Below are 24219 nucleotides of genomic sequence, written 5' to 3' on the forward strand. Positions count from 1 at the left end.
TACTCGGATGGAATGGTGGTGAATCTCTACCTGGCCGTACGGCTCTCTCTAGTAGACTCGGTTTGGATGGATGGTGACACGAAGGAACAAGGTAACAATGGATCGAGAGACGCCACACAGAGGATGGAAACTCTATGATAAGTCTTTATCTCAGCCTCAAAGGAATCACACCAGAGAAGAAGAGATAAAACTAGCTGCGGCTAGGGTTTTGTTCTCTAGAGAAAACTCGATTATTTTTTTAATCAAGGGTAAATGTTTACATGCTGAGAAGGAACTTTATAAACTGGTACGACTGCGGGTGGCTTCTCTTGGCGGAAAAGATTACAAAAAGGAAACTATGAAACTCAACGTTTAACTTAAAAGAAAAAGAAAAAATTCTAAAATCTCTCAAACGACTAAGGACAAGTTCCTGAAAAAAAAACAATAAACTTGTGAGAATAGTCCAAATGTAAAAACTTAGATTGGCTCGAGGAGTGGAATTTGCCCTTGTTTGGACCCTGACAAACAAGGCTGCTTCCTTGTTGCCTTGTAAGACCGGCAAGAATGACAAGGTTTGGAGCCTGAGTTGCACGTAATCATTGCTTGGTGTTTCCTTGGTGTTCTTGGCTTCTTGAAGGTCCTTGAACTAGGTGAGATTTGATCCGTCCATGTCTTCCATGACTGGTGGCTCTAGTGTGTTGAACTCGGTCAAGGGCTTCATTGGTGTCTCTCGGGTAATCTCTCCTTTGAGTAGCTTCTCCTTGAGCTCCTCGTGCTCTATGAGAGTAATCAGCCCTTCTATAGATTTGTTGAACTCCTCTCTTAAGCTTTAGTGCCTGATCTTATTCTTGGTGCATGTCTCATGGTGGGTATGTTGATCGGCTCTTCATCAGCTAGTGTGATGCTTGTCTCAATGACCTCAGAACACGATCACCTACATGAAAGGGAGATAAGTCAGTAACATTAAAGGTTGGAGAAAAATTCATCTCACCTGGCAGCTCAAGCTTATATGCGTTCTCATTGATCTTCTATAGAACTCGGAAAGGTCCATGTCCTCTTGGTAAAAGTTTTGATCTCCTCTGGTTTGGGAACCTCTCAGCTCTCATGTGGAGCCAGACCCAATCTCCTGGTTCAGACGTGAGCTGCTTTTGGTGTTTGTCAGCTTGTTGATTGTACTTCTCCAAGTTCTCCTTGACTCGCAGGTGCAATTTCTTCACAAAGTCAGCTTTGGTGTCTTCTTCTGCACTAGAGTAAACAGCTTGGGAAAGCGGTGAGAGATCTAAAGAGGTCAAGGGGTTGAACCCATAAACAACTTCAGATGCTGATTGTTTAGTGGTCGAGTGTTTAACATGATTATAAGCAAACTCGATATATGGTAAACAAGATAACCAATTCCTCAAGCTCTTACCCACCGTAACTCTCAACAAGGTGGAAAGTGTCCAGTTTGCTACCTCTGTTTGGCCATCAGTTTGTGGATGGCAAGTGGTGCAGAAAAGCAGCTTGGTTCCTAGTTTCTTTCACAAGTCTTCCAAAAATGGCTGTGGAATTTGGTGTCTTGATCAGAGACTATGGTCCTTGGAACTCCATGTAAACGCGCCACTTCCTTGGAAAATAGATCTGCGGTTTGAGTGGTATCATTGGCCTTGTTACATGGAATAAAATGGGCCATTTGGAGAATCGGTAAACCACTACGAAGATTGAATCCTTGTTGTTGATCTTGGGCAATACTAGAACGAAATTCATGGAGATATCTACCCATGGTAGGTTAGGGATAGGCAAAAGTAAGTAAAGACCATACGGATGTGACCTGGATTTTGCTTTGAGGCAAGTAATGCACTTAGCACAAAATCTCTCTACATCTCGTTTCATATGTGGCCAGTGGAAGTGTTCCATCAGCACACTTAGGGTCTTGTCTCTCCCAAAATGTCCCATGAGCCCTCCCCGTGAGCTTCTCTGATTAGTAACTCTCGCATGGAACCTTGCAGCACACACAACCTCTTATCTTTGAATAAAAACCCATAATATTGATAAAATGAACCATAAGCCGCCTTGTGGGTCTCTTGGAAAGCTTCCTGAAAATCGGGGTCATGCTAATAAAGTGACTTATATGCTCAAAACCCAATACCTTGGCCTCCAATGTGGAAATGAGAGCATGTCTCCTAGACAGGGCATCAGCGACTATATTTTCTTCCTCTTTCTTATACTTAATGATATATGGGAAGGTCTCAATGAACTGTAGCCACCTTGCATGTCTCCTCTTAAGCGTGGTTTGTCCTCTCAACTGTTTGAGAGTCTCGTGATCTGTATGAATAACAAATTCTTGGATAACAAGTAGTGCTGCCAAGTTTCAAGGGATCTTACTAGTGCATAAAGCTCTTTGTCATAGATGGGATAGTTCAATGAGGCTCCACTGAGTTTCTCACTAAAGTAGGCTACGGTTTTCCCTCCTTGAGTTAGCACAGCTCCTATACCTGTTCCAGACGCATCACACTCAATCTCAAAGGTTAGTTCAAAGTGTGGGAGTACCAAAACAGGCGCATGTGTCAAACGATCCTTGAGCTAGTTAAATGCATCCTCTTGTGCCTGTCCCCACTTGAACTCCACATTTTTCTTGACCATCGAAGCCAGTGGTGCTGACAAGGTGCTGAAATCCTTGACAAACCTCTGGTAAAAGCTTGCGAGGCCATGAAAAGTCCTCACATGGCCGATAGTAGTTGGTGTAGGCCAATCTTGTATTGCCTTGATTTTCTCTTCGTCAACTTTAAGGTCCTATGAGCTAACAACAAAGCCTAAAAATACTACCTGGTCAGTGCAAAATATGCATTTCTTAATGTTTGAATTTCTAGTCGAAGTGTCTCTAGAACCTGTGAAAGATGCTCCAAGTGATCTGCAAGACAAGTACTATATATTAGTATGTCATCGAAGTATACCACTACAAACTTACAGATATACGCCCTGAGAACGTAATTCATGAGTCTCATGAATGTGCTTGGTACATTTGTGAATCCAAACGGCATCACTAGCCACTCATATAGCCCTCTCTTTGTTTTGAAAGTTGTTTTCCACTTGTCTCCTTCCTTCATGCGCACTTGATGGTATCCACATCTCACGTCAATCTTAGAGAAGATGGTGGCTCCGTTGAGCTCGTCGAGCATGTCATCAAGTCGGGGTATAGGATGCCTATATTTGATGGTGATGTTGTTGATGCTCTACAATCAACACACATACTCCAAGAGCCATCTTTCTTGGGCACCAGCAAGACAGTGACAACACATGGGCTTAGAATCTCACGTATATACCCTTTTGACATTAGGTCTTGCACTTGCTTCTCTAATTCTTTGGACTCCTTGAGATTTACTCGGTAAGCGGCTCGGTTTGGCAACGATGCTTCAGGGATCAGATCAATCTGATGCTATATCCCTCTAATGGGAGGCAAGCCTGGTGGGATCTCATCTGGAAACACATCAGAATAACGATCCAACAGTTCCTTCATGGCTGTAGGGAGCTCTTGTTGTTCCTGACCTGAAAACAAACGTTCCTTGAAGATCATTAGTAGCACCTTTTCTTGCAAATCAAGAGACTTAATTACAACTGTAGGTGTAAACATAGAGGTTAGTTTTACTTACCTCCGAACCCCTTGACATGGCTTTGTGCATTTCATGCACTTCTTAAGGGGTGAGTGGTGCTAAATTATGCTTTTTTTTTGTCGTGTGTGAAGGTATAGTAGTTGGTGTGGGCATTGTGTAAGGTCTCCTTGTCAAATTGCCAAAGTCTACCAAGCAACAAGTGTCCAGCCTGCATGGGAACTACCTCGCACACTACCTGATCTGTAGAATTACAAATGCTGAAGGGCACGGTAACTTGCTCGGAAATCTTGAGCTTGGTCTCATCATTCAACCATTTGAGTTTGTATGGCCGAGGATGCCTAGTCTTTTTGAGTCCTAGCCTTTCAAAAAGATACTTGCTAGCCATGTTAGTGCAAGAACCTCCATCAATGATTAAGCTACATACATTGGAGTTTATGGTGCACCGTGAGTGGAATATGTTCTCCCTTTGAATTGTTTCTGGCTCGTTAAAGTTGTGGTGTTCAAGTAGTTTTACTCCGGTTAGTGGAAGTGTTCTTCCTCTTAATGTGTTGCTCAGCTTGCACGGCATGGTGTAGCACGTCCTCCAAGTCATGGTAGGTCTGCCTCTCGACTTTTCTCGCAATTCGATCATTGACTGCATCAAAAAGTCCTAATGTGTATCAGCTAGGCTATGTCTTGTCGAGATGCCAGATTTGGATAGGTCGAAAGAAGAGAATGGTAGCCAAGCTCTTCATCTTGCATGTTGGAATATTTGGTCTTCACCGGAACAGTAGAGTCCCTTTGAAGTGCGCTAAAAGGGTGTTAGATGAAGAAGCTTTTGAGAATTCACAGTGGAGTTGGCTTGCTTTCAAGATTTTAGTAGAGTCCATTAGAGTTGCTTCTTTTGATAGAGATAGTTATACTCTTCATGGATTTGTGCATGCGGTGCTTATTTGGGCATATGAGTCAGTGTCTATATTGGGAGAACAGTTTGAGAAGAGAGTACAAAACGACCAAAATCCTGATACAATTCCTCTCCTACGGTGGCATTCATCTCGTCCGCGTTTCAATCTTGAGAATGTTATGGAACAGGGGAAACGTAATTCAGATGACAACAAGGTATGTAATGATTTTTTTATGGTATACTTTGGAGAGTATGGTAGATTTTGTTTTTAGACTTTGGACGACATATAATAGATGTATGGTATTGTGTAGATAATGTATAGTAGATTAATATTATAGTTTGGATAAAGTTTGGTAGATTTATAGGTATCTAGGAAATAGTTTTGATAATGTTTTGGTAGATTTAATAATTTTTATCGTGGTAGATCTATGATACTAACTTCTCTTGTAATTGTTTATAGGTTCGTGTAAGCCATTTGAGGTGAATCCGGTGGAGGAGATATATCCATTTTGGCCTGATGAAGACGCTAACCCAAATGTTGATAAGAAGCTGGATAACATGATCCTAGAAATTCTTGATGGGTACTTGGATGAGTCGTTTTGGGCAAACTGTGAACCCGCAATCAAGTTATCCAAGAAAGAAAAAAGGAAGAAGCATGTTGTTATGATGTAGGAACAAGTGAGGCTTGTTCTTACTCGGATGGAATGGTGGTGAATCTCTAACTGGCCGTACGGCTCTCTCTAGTAGACTCGGTTTGGAAGGATGGTGACACGAAGGAACAAGGTAACAGTGGATCGAGAGACGCCACACAGAGGATGGAAACTCTATGATAAGTCTTTTATCTCAGCCTCAAAGGAATCACACCAGAGAAGAAGAGATAAAACTAGCTGCGGCTAGGGTTTTGTTCTCTAGAGAAAACTCGATTATTTTATTAATCAAGGGTAAATGTTTACATGCTGAGAAGGAACTTTATAAACTGGTACGACTGCGGGTCGCTTCTCTTGGCCGAAAAGATTACAAAAAGGAAACTATGAAACTCAACGTTTAACTTAAAAGAAAAAGAAAAAATTCTAAAATCTCTCAAACGACTAAGACAAGTTCCTGAAAAAAAAACAATAAACTTGTGAGAATAGTCCAAATGTAAAAACTTAGATTGGCTCGAGGAGTGGAGTTTGCACTTGTTTGGAAATGACAAACAAGGCTGCTTCCTTGTTGCCTTGTAAGACCGGCAAGAATGACACGGTTTGGAGCCTGAGTTGCACGTAATCATTGCTTGGTGTTTCCTTGGTGTTCTTGGCTTCTTGAAGGTCCTTGAACTAGGTGAGATTTGATCCGTCCATGTCTTCCATGACTGGTGGCTCTAGTGTGTTGAACTCGGTCAAGGGCTTCATTGGTGTCTCTCGGGTAATCTCTCCTTTGAGTAGCTTCTCCTTGAGCTCCTCGTGCTCTATGAGAGTAATCAGCCCTTCTATAGATTTGTTGAACTCCTCTCTTAAGCTTTAGTGCCTGATCTTATTCTTGGTGCATGTCTCATGGTGGGTATGTTGATCGGCTCTTCATCAGCTAGTGTGATGCTTGTCTCAATGACCTCAGAACACGATCACCTACATGAAAGGGAGATAAGTCAGTAACATTAAAGGTTGGAGAAAAATTCATCTCACCTGGCAGCTCGAGCTTATATGCGTTCTCATTGATCTTCTATAGAACTCGGAAAGGTCCATGTCCTCTTGGTAAAAGTTTTGATCTCCTCTGGTTTGGGAACCTCTCAGCTCTCATGTGGAGCCAGACCCAATCTCCTGGTTCAGACGTGAGCTGCTTTTGGTGTTTGTCAGCTTGTTGATTGTACTTCTCTGTCTTTTTCTCCAAGTTCTCCTTGACTCGCAGGTGCAATTTCTTCACAAAGTCAGCTTTGGTGTCTCCTTCTGCACTAGAGTAAACAGCTTGGGAAAGCGGTGAGAGATCTAAAGAGGTCAAGGGGTTGAACCCATAAACAACTTCAAATGGTGATTGTTTAGTGGCCGAGTGTTTAACATGATTATAAGCAAACTCGATATATGGTAAACAAGATAACCAATTCCTCAAGTTCTTACCCACCGTAACTCTCAACAAGGTGGAAAGTGTCCAGTTTGCTATCTCTGTTTGGCCATCAGTTTGTGGATGGCAAGTGGTGCAAAAAAGCAGCTTGGTTCCTAGTTTCTTTCACAAGTCTTCCAAAAATGGCTGTGGAATTTGGTGTCTCGATCAGAGACTATGGTCCTTGGAACTCCAAGTAAACGCACCACTTCCTTGGAAAATAGATCTGCGGTTTGAGTGGTATCATTGGTCTTGTTACATGGAATAAAATGGGCCATCTTGGAGAATCGGCAAACCACTACGAAGATTAAATCCTTGTTGTTGACACGAGAGATAGTGTGCTCGCGAGAGAGATAGAGTAGGTCATACCAGACGTCAGGGAGTGGATCATCAGATGAGAAATCAAATCCCACAGCCTGTAGTATTGCTGTAATAGTGCTTCCATAAGAAGTAGTAGCATCCTCACAACCATGTAAATCATGCTTCGCCTTCACTATGTTCAGTGCTATGATCCAGGCAAAGCAAGCAAGTCGGGGGTCGTCCATAAATGGTATCTGAAGTGTAATGAGCTCGGTCTTCAGAACGCACTCCATGTTGGCTCTAGAGAAAATCGTGTGTGCCAAGAGTTTGTGCACAACTCTCACGACAGGATGAGTGAGAAGGGCTGACTTGGATCTCCCGCTATCATAGACGCCATGACCCATCTCTCTCTATAAGTCAAAATCAGGTTCTTCTTCGAGGTGAATGCCATCAGTGTATGGAAGCTTAAGAGCTTCACAAAGTGCAGAAATAGTGAGTGAGTAGGTATGTCCGCGGATAGAGAACGACATAATGTCGTCAGATGTTCTGGGGCTCCTCCTCTTCGTGTGGTGGAGGATGACAGTTGCTAAGAACTTGCGGACTAGCTCGGCATAAGTTGGAAGGTTCAGCTCCATGTAGGCTCTCAGCCTAAGTGCATCGATGTACCATATTACATCTTCTCTAATTCCAAGCATCTCGAGTGTATGATAATCAATGCAGGGCATTGGTTTGATGTTCAGCTTCTTGAACGCCCTGCATAGTCAACTCTCGGGTTGATCTCTTTCCCAATATATCGAATCTGTGGTGGCTCAGGAATCGCATGTGTTTCTCTTGAGTGTTGGAGCAGCCTCATTACATAATTTCTTCTTCTTGAACTGGCTTGTTTCAGCATGTACTCTCCAGTAGTACTATCATCGGGAGTTTCCTCAGAGCTGTCACCAGTGCGACAGCTTCTTCGAGACTTGGTTTGTTCCATTTTCCTACAAGACAAGATAATTCCTGGAAAGAGAGTGAATATGCATGCTGAGTTTAACCTATTAATGATCAGTGATACTAATGATAGTGTCAAGAGATTAGTTAAAACAACAAGCAAGCATAATTGATATTAAATCGAAGAAATCAAGTAGTTCATGACCAGATTCGGATTTTTGATGTTCTCAACATAGAAATCTTCTAAAAATTTATTTAATTGAGCAATTTCCATGTCAAATCTATAGGTTACCTAATACTAATCACTAATCACACAAGATTTGACCAAATTCAATCAATTTTACTTTTCCAAATTTGATTTTTAGAAAGCATGTAGAATCCAAATTTCAAAATTCTCAATTCCTCTTAAACTAACTGTTAAAATCGATTTTCAGATAACCCTAGAAGGATAATCTATTATTCTTAAGCTATTTCCACCACTAATAAACTAAGATTTGGGCTTTTTAAGAAAACTCTAAATTCCAAAATCAATTAAAAATGGCGAGTTTGAGCTTCATACCTTGCTGGAAAGAGATATTTGATGTTAGATTTGAAATCAGCTTTGAAAAAAGTGAAGTTTGGGACAAAATTTTCTTAAAAAGCTTAAGAATTGTAAAAGATATTCTATTTCCTAAATCTCCAAGTCTTTTGGAAGAGAAGAAAAAAAGGAGTTTTTTATCCAAAAAGTGTGTTTCCTTTCTTTAAAAAGCGTTTTTGTTGCAAAAACGGGAAATTTTTGTGAATTCCAAGGCTTATGGGAACATACCTTTTTTTGTCTTGTATGCAACAGGGAATTTGAAACTTATGGAAAATCTTGATGGGCTTTTCCGAGAATGTTCCGGGAATCATCGGGAATCGCCGGGAACATCTGAGGTTCCTTCTCAACGACCAACGGCCGCGGTCAGAAGACGCGCGACCGCGGTGAACATAGCATCGGCCGTGGTCACATTCACGGTGAATATATTTGAGATATTTGAGTCCTATTTCTAGAACTTTTAATATCATTCAATTTGGAGTTATGAGGAAGAAGATAACGTTTCTGGAATGGACGCATGTCTAGAAGCCTCTTTCTGACCGTGTCGATGCACTGCAAAGATGAGCCCTCTAAGGAATCTTCCACTTCCCAAGCGCCGAAGGTTCCTTCACCAAAGTTGGAGATGTCTGAGGGTTATTTCCACTGAAGTTGGAATCACACCATTTGGACCAGTATCCTGGGAGTTACTCTCCCACGAATGTGAAGTGGTCCGAGGAGACCTGATACCTGCGAGATAATCTTGCGACGTAGTTAACTCGCAATGCCTGGAGATTAATGTCTGGGGGTTGAGCTGCGTGTTGAGATGTGCGAGTAAGGTATCACTGGGTAAGGTCTAAGGTTCCCGAGGTAGAAAAATACTAAATCCACAAGCATGCGACTTGAGCGTACGAGTTGGCCAAGTTTAGAACTGAGCCGCATGAAGACTCACAATTTACACCGAGTTGAGCATGCGACTTGGGAGTGATGAAGACCATGCCGCACATATTTCTGAAGGCCCCTGCTACATGGTCATGCGAGTTAAGGAGCAAAGGGAACTGAGCCGCATGAAGATTCGCGTTTTACACCGAGAGAGTAATGCGGCTGGGCTTACATAGATTCTATCTCGCTGAAGCTTCTTTCTAGGGTCATGCGAGTTGGGCATGCGACTTGGGACTAAGGGAGGATGAAGTCGCACACATATTCTTCCCAGATTTCGTCTTGGTCATGCGAGTTGAAGAGGAGGAAGACTGAATCACACAAAGACTCGCAGAACACACCTAGATGGGCATGCGGCTGAAACTAAAGGACTTAAGGCTCACAAGACTTCTTCTTTGGCTGTGCGACTTGGGCATGCGACTTGGGAAGCTCCTGACCAACTCGCACACTCGTCACTTTCCCCATTAAAGCCGGGTCAGGACCCGGTTTGTTCCGGGCTGACCCGATTCGTTTTAGAACCTATATATAGTTTTTTAGGGTTTTACCCCAAGGACTTAAGCTTTATTCAACATTCTCTTTGCCTCTTTTGTGTAAGAAAACTCCTTTTGAAGAGAAATATCTGATTTTGGGCGTTTTAATCAAGAGAGTTTGAGAGATCTTGTGTTTAAAGATGCAAATCCATCATTATCTATCTTCTCCATCTACATCTCTCATCATTAATCATGCCAATCTTCTCAACTTGCAAAAGTTTAAGAGAGATTAGCATGATTAGTGAGTAATCCCCATATTAAGGTCTTAGATATGTAGATTAGGGTGCTTAGGTGGTAGATTAGTGAGATTAGGGGTTAGAGCATTCATATTCCATTCTCTACAACCTGTTCTTAATGCCAGATCCATACACATCATATATGGTCTAGATTCTGGGCATTTCATGCACCAAAAGTGTTTGATGAAATGCCTGAACCAAAGTTGTTAGAGGTTTAAGTATTGTTCATCATGGGAATGATTGTTTATATGCTTAAATGACAGATTAAATTGTTTCTTAATGCTTGTTGATTCATGTTTCACTAATGATGATTAGGTTAGAAACTGTTTTAACAAAGAAGTTAATACCTTCATGAGAGGATTAGCTTAATTAATGAAGTTTATGTTGAATGGTTTGCTTGATCACATGATTCATTAGCTCACTAGTTTAGCATCAAAGGCACCCTAATCCACTATCATGTCTAAGACCTTTCTCATCATCATACATACATTCTCATCTCATTTAGCTCATTTACTTGCTTGTTTAAGTTGATCATTAGCTTTGATTCTTGTTTTAAGTTCTTAGTTGCCATAAGTCATCAAAACCTCACTCATTTGGCTTGAATTAAGAACTGATCCTGCATCTTAGTGTCTACACATGATGGATTGATACCCTTTGTACTGCGAAGTGACAAAAGGGATTGATAAACCCTTTTTTAGAGCCTTGAAAACTCTAAGTTATCAATTGGCGCTGTTGCCAAAGTGTGATAGCATTAAGATTGTGTCATTTCTTGAGATCAAGCATTTTCTTTTGTGTTTTCTAATTTCTTTCAAGTTCTGGTTGTGAGTTTCAGGTGCATGAACACCAGGTCCAGATCAAGAAGCTGTGGTCCACCTTTCCCCTTAAACAACAACATTATTCTTTTGGTCCCAAGGAGGAGAAGGGATAGGCGTGGAAGACAGACTGATCAGGCTGACATGGAAGATCAAAAAGAGCATGTGGTTGACATTAAGCAACAGGCTCAGGGTAATGGAGCTGGTAATGCAGCTGGCAATGGAGCTGGTCAAGGGTTACATCAGGGTAATGTTCCTCAGGAACAGGTGCATCAACAGCAAGCTTATGTCCACCAGGGACAAGCTCCAACTCATCAGCAAAGGCACCAGGCCAATGTACAGCACAGACAACAACCTCACCACCAACAGCCCTTCCAAAACCAACCAAGGAGATATGAGCAGCCACAGGTCTATGTTGGAAAGAATGACAGGGCCAATGCTCATCAGTATGGAGCTGGAATTCAAGCACCACTTGTGCAAAACAACAACTTTGAAGTGAAGGCATCCTTATTGAATATGGTCCAAAACTCCAAGTTCCATGGATTAGCAATGGAAGATCCCTTGGAACACTTGGATCGATTTGATAAGGTTTGTGACTTGACAAAGATAAATGGAGTATCTGAGCATAGCTTCAAGCTCAGATTATTCTCCTTCAGTCTTGGTGACAAAGCTCACCAATGGGAGAAGAACCTTCCAAAAGGCTCCATTCAGACTTGGGAGCAATGCAAGCAGGCATTTCTCTCTAAGTTCTTCTCCACCTCCAGAATAGCTAAATTGAGAAACCAAATCTCTAGCTTCACTCAACACAGCATTGAGAGTTTTGGTGAAGCATATGAGAGATTCAGGAGCTACACCAACCAATCCCCACACCATGGGTTTAGTGAAGCTTCACTTCTAAGCACACTTTATAGAGGGCTCCAATGATAACTTTCTGGGTAAGGAGATTTATGCTGCTTTAGAGCTGGTTGAGAACTTAGCAATGAGCAATGATTCATATGGAGAAGACTTTGATAGAGCAAATAGGAGTGAGAGTTCAAGCAGGGATCAAAGGTATGAGAAAGAATTTAAAACACTTGAAAGCAAGCTGGACAAGGTGTTATTGGCCACTCAAAAGCCAATGCACTTTGTAGGAGAGTATGAGGAACCTTCTCAATGCTTTGAGAACATCAGTGAAGAAGGTCTTACTCAGGAAGAGCTTAACTACATTGGGAATCAGAGGTTCTAAAGATATCAGTATGGCAATGCCAATTAGAACCTCTCTTACAGGAATCCCAATGTAGCAAACCCACAAGACCAAGTCTATTCCACTTCTCAAGCTCCACAGAACTTTGTTCCCAAGAACAACTTTCAAGGGTCTTTTCAACCAAAGAATCAGTTTGCTCAGAATCAGGGTTTTAGTCAGCAACAGCAACCATTTCAAAGTTCTGGTTTCAGTTCACAGCAGCAGCAAAAGGCACCACCAGGGTTTGGTCCACCACAGTTCCAACAGCAAGCGCCGGCTCAACATCAGTTCCAGTCAGCACCTGTTCAGCAGCAGCCACAGATGGGGTCAGATATGGTTGGGATTCTGCAACAGCTGCTTCAGGGTCAACAAGTGTTTGCAAGCTAGTATGCATCCATGCAGCAGGACATCAAGGAATTGAAGCAAAACCAGGCCTCTAGCTCAAGGAACCAAGGACAACTACCTGGTAAGCCTGAACCCAATCCCAAGGAATATCCTAAAGCCATTACACTGAGGAGTGGCAAAGAGCTACCTGGTATTGAGCACAACAATGTGATCACTGAGGACAATGATCAAACTGAGGGGGAGACAGCCTTAAAAGATTATCCAGTTGCTGAAAGATCAAAGAAAGAAAAGGGTAAAGAGGTGGAAAAGGAACCTGAACTAGAGAAGCTATATGTTCCACCACCTCCATACCAACCCAAGCTCCTTTCAGGGAGATTTAAGAAGCAGCTTGTAGACAAGGCCAGAGCTATATTTGAGAAGGCTCTCAATGAGACACCACTCACAATGCCTCTCATTGATGCATTTCTAATGATGCCAAAGATGGGTAAGTTCTAAAAGGATGCTATTCTGAACAAGACTAAAGAGCTTCAAGGTATGGTGGTACTGAGTCATGAATGCAGTGCCATCATTCCGAAAAAGTCCATTCCAACAAAGTTGACTGATCCAGGGAGTTTCACACTCCCTTGTGCCATAGGGCCTCTGCTATTTTCTGGATGCCTTTGTGATCTGGGAGCATCTGTCAGCTTGATGCCATTCTCCATAGCAAAGAAGCTTGGGTTTAGAGTGTTCAAACCTGCTAGGATCTCTCTTGTCCTTGCAGACAGATCAGTTTGGTTACCTGTTGGGATGTTGGAAGATCTGCCTGTCAAGATAGGTGGTTTTGAGGTTCCAACTGATTTTGTTGTGCTAGAGATGGATGAGAAACCAGTGGATCCTCTTATTTTGTTTAGGCCATTCTTGGCCACAGCAGGAGCAATTATTGATGTGAGAGGTGGCATCATAGAGCTTCAACTTGGGTCTGAGAAGCTTAAGTTTGATGTTAATGAGATGATGAAGAAGCCCACCATAGAAGGACAATGCTTCTATGTGGAGACAATGGATCAGCTGGCTGATGAGTTGCTTGAGGAACTGAATACTGATGACCCTCTCCAAGCTGCTTTAACCCAATAACAAGGAGACCATGGGTTCTTAGTAGAAGAAAGTGAATGGTACAAGCTGTATTTGGACAATGCTAGAGAACTTGGTCCTGAGACAAGGTTTTTGGAACTGGAACGAAGTGGCCCTGAAGTTTTGGATATCAGAAGCTCAAGCACAAGCCCATGAGCAGTCCAAGCAGTCATGGCCGTGGGTTCTAAGGTGAAGGAGCATGCTAGGCTGTTTGAGCAAGACAGCTTCAGTGCTGATTGGGATGAGTCTAAGGCACCTCAGCTGGAACTCAAACCCCTTCCCAAGGGGCTCAGGTATGCTTTCTTAGGTCTCAATGAGTCTTATCCTGTCATTATCAATGATATGATGTTAGTGGACCAAGAGCATAGGTTGTTAGGAGAGTTGAGGAAACATAGGAGAGCCATTGGCTACTCTCTGGATGACATTAAGGGTATCTCACCCTCCCTATGCACTCATAGGATTCACTTAGAAGAAGATTCAATGTCATCCATAGAGCACCAAAGGCGCCTTATTCCCAACTTAAAAGAGGTAGTGAAGAAAGAGATTCTCAAACTCCTAGCGGCTGGGATAATTTACCCAATCTCAGACTCTAGATGGGTTTCACCAGTCCATGTGGTGCCCAAAAAAGGGGGGAATGACAGTAATAAGAAATGAGAAGGATGAGCTGATAGCTATTAGGACTATAACTGGACACAGGATGTGTATAGACTATAGAAAGCTCAATGCAGCCTCTAGAAAGGATCAGTTTCCTTTGCCTTTTATTGATCAGATGCTAGAGAGGCTTGCAAACCATCTCTTCTTTTTTTTTCTAGATGGCTACTCTGGATTCTTTCAAATCCCCATAGATCCAAGAGACCAAGAGAAGACAACATTTACTTGCCCTTATGAGACATTTGCATACAGGTGCATGCCTTTTGGTCTCTGTAACGCCCCAGCCACATTCCAGCGTTGCATGATGCATATATTCTCTGACATCATTAAAGAGAAGGTGGAGGTGTTCATGGACGATTTTTCTGTCTATGGCTCCTCCTTCTCCGATTGTCTCTCTAATTTGTCACAGGTCCTGGAAGAGATGTGAGCAGCATAACCTGGTGTTAAATTGGGAGAAATGCCACTTCATGGTGCAGGAAGGGATTGTACTTGGGCATAAGATCTCCGAGAAGGGAATATAGGTTAACAGAGCAAAGGTGGAAGTGATGGTGAATCTGCAAGCTCCCACTTCAGTCAAAGGGATAAGGAGCTTCCTTGGGCATGCAGGGTTTTACAGAAGATTCATCAAAGATTTCTCAAGAATAGCCAGACCTTTGACAAGGCTGTTCTGTAAAGAGGTTGACTTTGTCTTTGATGCTGAGTGTGAAGAAGCCTTCAAGATGATCAAGGATGCATTTGTCAGTGCACCCATTGTCCAGGCTCCAGACTGGTCCCTTCCTTTTGAGGTTATGACTGATGCATCAGATTATGCAGTTGGAGCTGTGCTTGGTCATAGGAAGGACAGGAAGCTTCATGTCATCTACTATGCCAGCAGAACCTTTGATTCTGCCCAGGAGAAGTATGCTACCACAGAGAAGGAAATGTTGGCAATAGTCTTTGCTTTTGATAAATTCAGAAGCTAACTGGTGGGATCAAAAGTCATTGTATATACTGATCATGCAGCCCTCAGGTATCTGATAACCAAGAAAGATGCCAAGCCTAGACTATTGAGATGGGTCCTCTTACTTCAGGAGTTTGATATGGAAGTACAAGACAAGAAGGGTATAAAGAATGAAGCTGCAGACCATCTCTCTAGGTTAATAGTGGACTCTGAAGTCCCTCTTAATGATAGTCTCCCTGAGGAATCATTGATGGTGCTCAACTCTTATTTAGAGTTTGAGGAAGTGGATAGCATCCAAGAGAAGAGATTGTCCTGGTTTGCTGATGTTGTGAACTTTCTTGCTTGTGGAGTGGAGCCACCAGAACTTGATGCTTACCACAGAAAGAAGTTCTTCAGAGATGTCCAGAGATACTATTGGGATGAACCTTATCTGTATGTCCTGAACAAAGATCAGCTGTATAGAAGGTGTCTTGCTGAAGAAGAGATGCAACCTGTGTTGCAAGACTGTGGCCAAGGTTCTTCAGAGTGGATTTTGGTGGCCCACAATGTTCAAGGATGCTCAGAGGGTTGTTTCAGCATGTGATGCCTGTCAGAGGCATGGGAATATTTCAAAGAGGAGTGAGATGCCTCAATATCCAATACTAGAGGTTGAAGTCTTTGATTGTTGGGGAGTGGACTTTATGGGGCCTTTCATCTCATCTTATGGGAATCAGTACATACTAGTGGCTGTGGACTATGTGTCCAAGTGGGTTGAGGCTATTGCTTCCCCTACCAATGATTCTAAGGTAGTGGTCAGGTTGTTCAAGAACATAATCTTCCCAAGATTTGGAGTACCCAGGGTTGTTATTTCTGATGGAGGGTCTCATTTTGTGAACAAAACCTTGGAGGGATTGCTGAAGAAGCATGGAGTAAAACATAAGATAGCTACTCCTTATCATCCTCAAACTAGTGGCCAGGTTGAAGTGTCTAATAGACAGATTAAATCATGCTTGAGAGGACTGTTAGCTCAAGCAGAAAAGATTGGAGCAAAAGGCTGGATGATGCATTGTGGGCTTATAGAACAACCTTTAAGACTCCAATTGGGACATCTCCTTTCAATCTGCTATATGGGAAGAGCTGCCACCTTCCTGTTGAGCTGGAGTACAAGGCTTTGTGGGCTATGAAGTTGCTGAACTTTGATATCAAAACAGCTCAAGAGAAAATGATCATTCAACTCCATGAACTTGAAGAAATCAGGCTGGGGGCTTTTGAGAGCTCCAAGATCTATAAAGAAAAGACCAAAGCTCTACATGATCAAAAGATTCTGAAAAGGGAGTTCATAAGTTGTTTCCTGGAAAACTTAAGTCTAGATGGTCTGGTCCCTTTAAGATTCTTGAGGTCAGGCCATATGGAGCTGTTGTGTTAGAGGGCAAGGATGGTCAAGAGTTTGTGGTAAATGGCCAAAGGATCAAGCACTACCTAGTTTCACAAAGGAAGGAGGAGGCTACATCAGTTTCCCTTCTTGATCCACCACCAGCCTGTTAAACAGGTTTTCAAAGTTTGAAACAAAGTGCTCTTGGGAGACACCCCCAGCTTATCCTTTGTAAATATGCTTTTATATTTTCTTTTCCTTCTTTTTATGTTTTAGAACTTTTTGATGGGTTTTGTGAGTTGATCTCAGGTTCTAGGTGAGTTTTAGAGGCTGTAGCTCAGAGACAAAGTGGAATGGAGCATGTGAGAAGGCTGAGAGAAGAGTTTAAGGCATGAAAACTTGAAGGACGCCTGTGTGCTACTTAGGCGTGTGGCTCAGTCAGGCCATGGACCAACTCGCATAAGAACTCGCAATTCAGTCCTATTTGGGTTTGCGGGTTATTCACCTGGCACCAAGAGATTTGAGCAAGAAAAAGCTAAGTGTCAAAACGTGCGAGTTGAGTCTGCTAGTTGGAGGCACGTGAGACCAAGCCGCACTGATGTTCGCAAAATACACTGGCTTGGTGCTGCGAGACAGTGCAAAGGCCGACCCAGGTCGCACCTGAAGAAAAGGACCCCAAAAACGCCTAAGTGTCAAAACCTGCGGGTTGGGCGTGCGGCTCGGCAGAGGAGAGGACCAGGCCGCATAGATACTCGCGTTTTACACCGGCTTAGGCGTGCAAAAAGAACCAAGAGCAGCCAGGTCGCACACCAGGAGAAGGAACTTGTGGCGCCTAAGTGTAAAAAGGTGCGACCTGGTCCTGGAGGTTAGATGCAAGAAGGCCAAGCCACATGAACATTCACAATATACACCGACATGGTCATGCGGCTCAAACCAAGCAGAGCCCAGGCCGCACACCAAACGAAGGACCCAGGAAGTCTAAGTATCAAGAGCTGCGACATGAGCATGCGGCTTAAATCAAGGGAAGACCAGGCCACACGTTAACTCACAATAAACACCGACTGGGTCATGTGGCTTAGCTCGATGTTCACCCAGGTCGCAGCATGAGAGAAAGGTCCAGGTCGTTCAAAAAAAGTTCCTGTGCGACCTGGTCATGCGAGTTGGACACGAAGGATCCCAGGCCGCACGTTAACTTGCAATACACACCGATTGGGTCATGCGGCTTAGCTCGATGTTCAACCAGGTCACAGCATGAGAGAAGAGACAAGACCGTGCAGGAGGGTTTTGTGTGCGCCTTGGTCATGCGGGACAGTCTGAGAACTTCCCAAGTCGCACACATATTCACGGTTTACACCGAGTCGGTCGTGCGGAATGAGAAAACAACCGGGTCCAAGGTGCAAAAAGGAGGGAAAAAGGAGTCTGGTCAACAAAAAGGACAGGTCAAAGCCTTGACTGGTCAAAGTGAATCTATTGACCACCAGTCCAAAGGCTGTGCCAAGTCCCACACTCTCACTTCCTCACCAAAAACACGAGTTTGCTCTCTAACCCCATTCCTCTCCATTGTTTTCATCATAACTCTCTCATTTCTTCACCAAATTCGTTGATTCAAAGTGCTTGGAGCTCGTTTTTGAGTTGGTAATCTCATCCTGTTAGCATTTCAAACTTTTTTGCATCATAATCCCAAGGTATTCTCTCTGTTAAAACTCATCTCTTTCCATGTTCTTAAATGGTGATTTTTGAGCTTCAAGGTGTGGAATCGATTTTAATAGGTTGTTTTAGACCTTGAGATTATTTTTATCAATGATAGGGTGCTAGATTATCATGGAAAACAGAGCTCTTTCTTGGTGATTCACTGTTCTTGAATTTTGAAAATTGTTGCAAAGTAATTCATGGAAAAATCGATTTTTCTTGAAAAAGTGATGAACATGTTTCTTGCTGAGTTTCTGCTTTGCACTTTTGTTTTGCATTGCTATGAATTCATTGGACTGATGCTTGGATTGAGAAACTTGTTCATGTGCTTTAGAAATCGATTTTTGCAACAATTTTTTTTTAAATTTGTTAGAACTTTGTGAAACTTGATCTTGTGCTCATCTTGTTTTTGAGAAATTTATTGGCAGATGACTGAGAGAACCAACTCTCTAGCCCAAAAGAAGGGCACTGCATCCAAGGACAAGGGTTTGGTCTCAGGGTCTTCACAGCCAAAGGAGAAAGGCCAAGGCATCAAGAAAAGCACAAAGCAAGGGAAAAGTGAACAAGCGCCAAAAAGGACAAGGAATGAAGAGAAATCATTGGTGGTTGCTTCTGGTTCCAAGAAGAAAGGAAAACAACTGGCTGTGGTATCTGATGATTAACAGACTGAGAGTGGCTCAAGCAGCTCAGCTGGAGGTTCCCAAGGCACCATTGAAGAGGCATCAAAGGTGATCAAGAAAACTGAACCAGAAACACCTGATTATCTGGCCAAGTTTCAACAGATGGGGATCCAGGAAGGGAGGTTCCCTGATGTGGACTTTTTGAAGATGATTTGCATCTTTGAGGATGTCTAAACTTTGCTTGGGAACATGGGCATTGAATCACTCTTGGAGATGAGAGAGACTGCATATGAAGAGGAGTCTCAAGAGTTCTTGGCTTCTTTTGATGCTTTAATGTACTACCCAAGGGATTCAAGGATTCTTCAAGGAGATGGTCTTGGACACATGGAGTTTACGGTGAAAGGAAAGGCCTACAGAGTGCCATTCAGGGAATTGAATGAGATATTTTGGGTTTTCTGCGCCCAAAAACGTTCCTCTCTCCAACCAGATCGGTCTTAGAAAGGAAGATGTTCAAGCTTTATGGAGATCAATAGCTTCTGGGAAGTACACAGCTGGAGCAGCTAAGTCCTCTTGGATAAGAAATACAGTGCTGAGATATGTCCACAAGATCCTCTCTCACAGCTTCTTCTTCAAACTTGATGTTGAGAGAGTTCATAAGGGTGATCTGAATCTCCTTGGTGTGGGGTTGAAACAGTTGATGTCAACTATGAAGATGGGAAGCCCTATGAAGGATATGCTTACACACTTTGCCTTGCCTCTCAATTAGCAAGGTCTTTGATGTTCTACAAAAAGTGCATTTGGGGTTCAACAAAGAAGGATGCAAAGCTGGCCCATGGTTGGGTTGTAACAAAGATCTTGAAGGCAAGGGGGTACAGGTTCAAGGAGAACAAGGCAAGGTTTGACCTGATTAATGAAGCTCATTTGTGTAAGATCGGTTTCTTTCTAGGAAGAGTTGGAGCCAAGCTGGTTTACAACTTCAAGTCCTTCATTGATGAACCAGTCCAAACTCTCCTGCCCAATCCCTCCATCACCACAGTCCAAGTAAAAAGGAATATTCACTTCTACTTGTTGAAGGAAGAGCTGTACAATGTCCAAACTGATCCACCTATTCTCAAGTACAAGAAGGCTTGCAGAGAAGAAGCTTCCAAGGAAAGGAAAGCAACCGCTGAAGATGCTACCACTAGTGCTGCTGGTGCTGGAGATGATGGTCTGCCTCCACCTCAAAAACGTTATGGTGGGAACATATATTACTTTGAAGATTACAACTGGGAGGAGCCAGGCACTTCAGGGTTTAGAGCTCAACAAAAGATCGGTGTTCTCCAACAATGGTGCAAGTACCAGGATAAAACAATCCACAAGATGGTAAAGTGCATCAAGGAGATGAAGAAAATGATCAAGAAGCTTGAAAACCCTTGCAAAGGTGGATCTCCAACACCGGTTTCACTAAGGCACAGAGAAGAGGTTGGAGAGAGTTCCACCAACTACACAGCCCTAGTCCTATATGGCACAGCATGGGTGGATCTTGAAGACGGTTATGATGAGGCAAGCCATCACTCCTGGGAGACACCGTCCGGTCACACTTCAAACCCCTCTTACTCTTTGTGGTCAGACTTCCACAGCTCTTAGGTAACACTCCATCTCTGTATATATGCATGTAGTTAGCTTGTTTTCTCTATGCATTTTGTGATTTTGCTTTGCACTTCTCCTTCATGCTTTTATAACAAAAGGGACTGTGTTATTTAAGTGTGGGGGAGGAGTTTCATCTTTCACTAATCATGTTTTCTCTGTTCTTATTTTATACCTTGAGTCTTGAGTCACATTCTTGCATGCATTCATGTAGATGCATTTCATCTAAGTGCATATATAAAAAAAAAATTGAAAAATCTGAAAATCAAAAAAAAAAAAATGCTCATGTAGTTGCATTCTCATTCTTTTTAGGCTTGAGTCTAGTTGCATCATATAGGTTGCATTATGCAATGGAGCAATGATAGGTTTTCCTTCAGAGTAAATCACTTTGAGAATTTGGACTAAATCACTTTGAAATGATTTCTATGCTTGCAAGGCTTGAAATGATCTAAATCTGAGAAGCAAGTTTGAATTGAACTCAAATCTAATAAGTGAAAACCCTGAACTTGACTTGAAATTATCATTTGGTGCATTGTTTGAATAAGCTTGTGGATACCATTATACATATTTGAGCTACAATCCTGTTTCTACCATCCTCTTCCTTAGCTCAAATAGCTGAATCTGCATAATAGATCAGTTTTCCTCACCCTGAACCCATCCTTCTTTCAAAGCAATTGTTTGTGTGTGATTGAGAGGCCACCTTGGACCAAACTTAGCAGAAAGTGTTAGGTTTAGGGCGACAAGGGCAAGCCTCATTATGAGTAAGTTCCATCATAAAGGAGCTGAGAATTTTGGCGAGATTTAAGTGTGGGGGAATACTTGTTGGTGAGTGGAAAAAGGAGAGATGAGTGAAAATAAAAGGAGAATGGTGAGAACTAGGGGATAAAAAAAGAAAAGAAATCAGTCTTGGATTTTTGAGTCAAAGAAAGTGAGCTCTAGTGTTTTGAAAAGAAAGAGTCTGGCCTCTAAGTGAAAGGAAAAGAAAAGAAGCCAAAGAGCTCAAATGTTTTAAAAAGATAGAAAAAAAAGAGGCTAGAGGTTAAAAAAGAAGTGAACAAGAGCTATTAAAGTTATAAAAAAAACATTATATTGAGATCACACAAATTAGCTGACGTGGCAAAGGCGATTGTGAGGGCGATTTAGGGTTTCAAGTCTTCACGCTTACGCTACGGCACCGGCTGCCGCCGTAGGAGTCATGGAGTCGGAGATACGGATCTCTGATGGAGGGGGAGAGGAGAAGAAGCATCTGATGGTGGATACGAGTGGTGGTATGGGGAACGATGAGGTAAACAAGGGTTTTGACACAAGCTCTGCATCAAAGCAGAACATGACTGACATTAATCGGGAGGAGGGTGAACTGACTCCAGTAGTGGGTACTGTCTCTGATCAGATCGGAGAACTTCCAATATCACAAGAGACGGAGGGATCAGTGAACTTGGCCGTTACAAACAAAGTCGCATCATGGGTTTCCTTGGTAAAAGAGAAACCTGAAATGATTCAATTTGATATGAAAGTGGAGGAGATTGATGGAATGCCGACGGCTAAACTCCCGGAAAGTGTGTTTAACGATGCTCCTCCCCTTTGGGAGGATTTCATTATCGGAAAATTCCTATCCAAGGCTCCTTTTGTTGGGAAAATTCATGCCTTAGTGAATCGGATATGGTCTCTAGGGGACAAGTCTGTCAAGATTGATGTCATTGTCATTGATGCAAAAACAATGAGATTTCGGATTAAGGATAAAAGTGTTAAGGAACGTGTTTTATGAAGGGGCTTGTGGAACCTTTGTGGTATTCCGGTGGTTGTCACAAGATGGAGTCCTATTGCAGAAAAGGAACAAGCAGCACTGACTTCAATTCCTTTGTGGGTTGTTGTAAAACATGTTCCACCACATCTGTTCTCATGGAAGGGGCTTAGTGCTCTTACTAGCCCTTTGGGGAAACAAAAAAAACTGCATCCAAACACAGAAGCTTGCAGAAATGTGGAGGAAGCCAAGGTTTTTGTGGAGGTTGATTTAACAAAAAATTTGCCCAAGAAATTCTGTTTTCAATCAGAAAGGGGACCAGACACGGTGGTGGAATACCTTTTCGCATGGCTTCCACCTCGTTGTAGTAAATGTTCTAAATGGGGTCACCTGGACAAAGTCTGTAAAGCAAGTATGGAAAAAAGGAAGAACTAGAGGTTGTCGAGAAAACAAATTTGCAATCGGCCAGCCCTAGTGCAGAGGGAACAAGCAATGCATTGCAGGAGGGAGAGAATCGAGTAGAAATCTCAGACAAAGTAAATGACGGAGAGAAACAGGTTGCTGAACAAGGTTGGTCCACACCAACAAAAACCAGTCGCAGCCCGGGAAAGAGTCAAGATTTGAAATATGGAGAAGTATCAATTCTCTCTAATTCACGTTTTGCTATTTTAAGTGAAGAGATTGAGGACAATTTGAAAGTACCTGAGATAATGGGAGAGGTCAATATGGAAAGAGATGAGGGGAATGTATCAGATATTCCGATCAGTTCAGAAAAGGAAAAAGCTGAAGAAACAACAGAAGTGAGTTCAAAACAGGGGGTGAGTCAACCAGGAGAAAATTAGAAATCAAAGGAACTGTTAGGAGGAGGGCGACCATTCCTGCCTCGCAGTTTCAAGGAGTCCCATAAGTTTCTCCAAAACTCCACAACAGCAAAGACTAAGGATATCAGGAATGGTATCCGGGAAACACGTCAAACCTCCAAACATCATTGATGTCGGGTTTCTTCTGGAATATCAGAGGACTAAATAAGCAAAGTAAACACAAAGTGGTGAGGGACTGGGTCAGGAAACACAATTTTGATTTTGGCTGTTTGATTGAAACGAAAGTAAAAGAAAGCAGAGCTGAGAGACTTTGTAACGAGATATTTAAGGACTGGTCTTTGATGTCAATTTATGAGGAGCACAGGTTAGGGAGGATTTGGATTGTTTGGAGAAATAATACCTGAATCACACAAAATTTTAAATCATCGCAGATGATTACGGTTTCAGTCCTTGTTGAAGGGAGTCAGGAGGAATTTTTTGTCTCCTACATTTATGCGTCTAATTTTGTTGCGGATCGAAGAGTACTCTGGGCAGATATCCGCTTCCATCACGAATCACCTCTGTTTCGAGGTAAACCATGGATGTTATGTGGGGACTATAACGAAATTCTGCAGGGAGAGGAACATTCGTTATTTGAGCCCACACCGACTATTCCTCCGGGAATGAGAGATTTCCAAGATCTGGTGCAGTACTGTGAACTAACGGATCTGATCTTTCATAGACAGAGATTTACTTGGTGTAACAAAAGGAGTGATGGAGTAATATGCAAGAAACTCGATCAGGCATTGGTCAACAAGGAATGGTTATATAAATTTTATAGATCTTACAGCGTTTTTGAACCAGGAAGATATTCTGATCATCTCCGCTGTAGAGTCTATATAAAGGAGGCAGAAGAGAGAGTCAAAAAACCGTTCACCAATGATACTACTCAACATCCAAACTTTTTGCGCGAGATAGAGGAAGAGTGGAAGCAGACTCCTCCCTTATTCACTTCTACTTCTGCGCTGCATCGTCTTACGACGAAACTGAAGCAGACAAAACCAAACTGCGAACCTTGGGGAAAGAACTTATGGCTGATATATCTAAACGTACTGCAGATGATTATCTCCAGCTGTGTGCACTGCAGGAACAAACTCTATCTGCTCCACACTCAGGTGCAGTTGAGGAGGAAGCCACCGCACTTGAGAAGTGGATGAGACTTGCGGATATCGAGGAGAGGTATCTCCGTCAGAAGTCAAAGCTACATTGGTTACTAGTGGGTGACAAAAGTAACAAGGCTTTTCACAA

General features: G+C 42.6%; 1 protein-coding gene and 1 non-coding gene across 2 annotated transcripts; one reads left to right on the forward strand and one right to left on the reverse strand.

Moving 5' to 3' along the window:
• Positions 1-4280: 4280 nt before the first annotated feature.
• LOC112084553 lies at positions 4281-5121 on the forward strand. The gene is made up of 2 exons (XM_024153704.1): positions 4281-4644; positions 4910-5121. The coding sequence occupies exons 1-2, from the start codon at positions 4281-4283 to the stop codon at positions 5119-5121; spliced, it is 576 nt and encodes a 191-aa protein (XP_024009472.1).
• A 6469-nt stretch (positions 5122-11590) lies between these two features.
• Positions 11591-11697, reverse strand: LOC112084805. The gene has a single exon (XR_002898465.1). It is a non-coding gene; the product is annotated as a small nucleolar RNA R71 (small nucleolar RNA).
• Between the last annotated feature and the right edge of the window lie 12522 nt (positions 11698-24219).

The sequence above is a fragment of the Eutrema salsugineum genome, unplaced genomic scaffold, assembly GCF_000478725.1.
Source record: "Eutrema salsugineum unplaced genomic scaffold, Eutsalg1_0 scaffold_4, whole genome shotgun sequence".
NCBI classification, from domain to species: domain Eukaryota; kingdom Viridiplantae; phylum Streptophyta; class Magnoliopsida; order Brassicales; family Brassicaceae; genus Eutrema; species Eutrema salsugineum.

Excerpts from the sequence above, each read along its gene's own strand:
- LOC112084553 (XM_024153704.1), top strand. The coding sequence starts at position 4,281 with ATGGTAGCCAAGCTCTTCATCTTGCATGTTGGAATATTTGGTCTTCAC. Across the intron at positions 4,645-4,909 it reads TGTTATGGAACAGGGGAAAC|GTTCGTGTAAGCCATTTGAG; the intron begins GTAATTCAGATG and ends AATTGTTTATAG.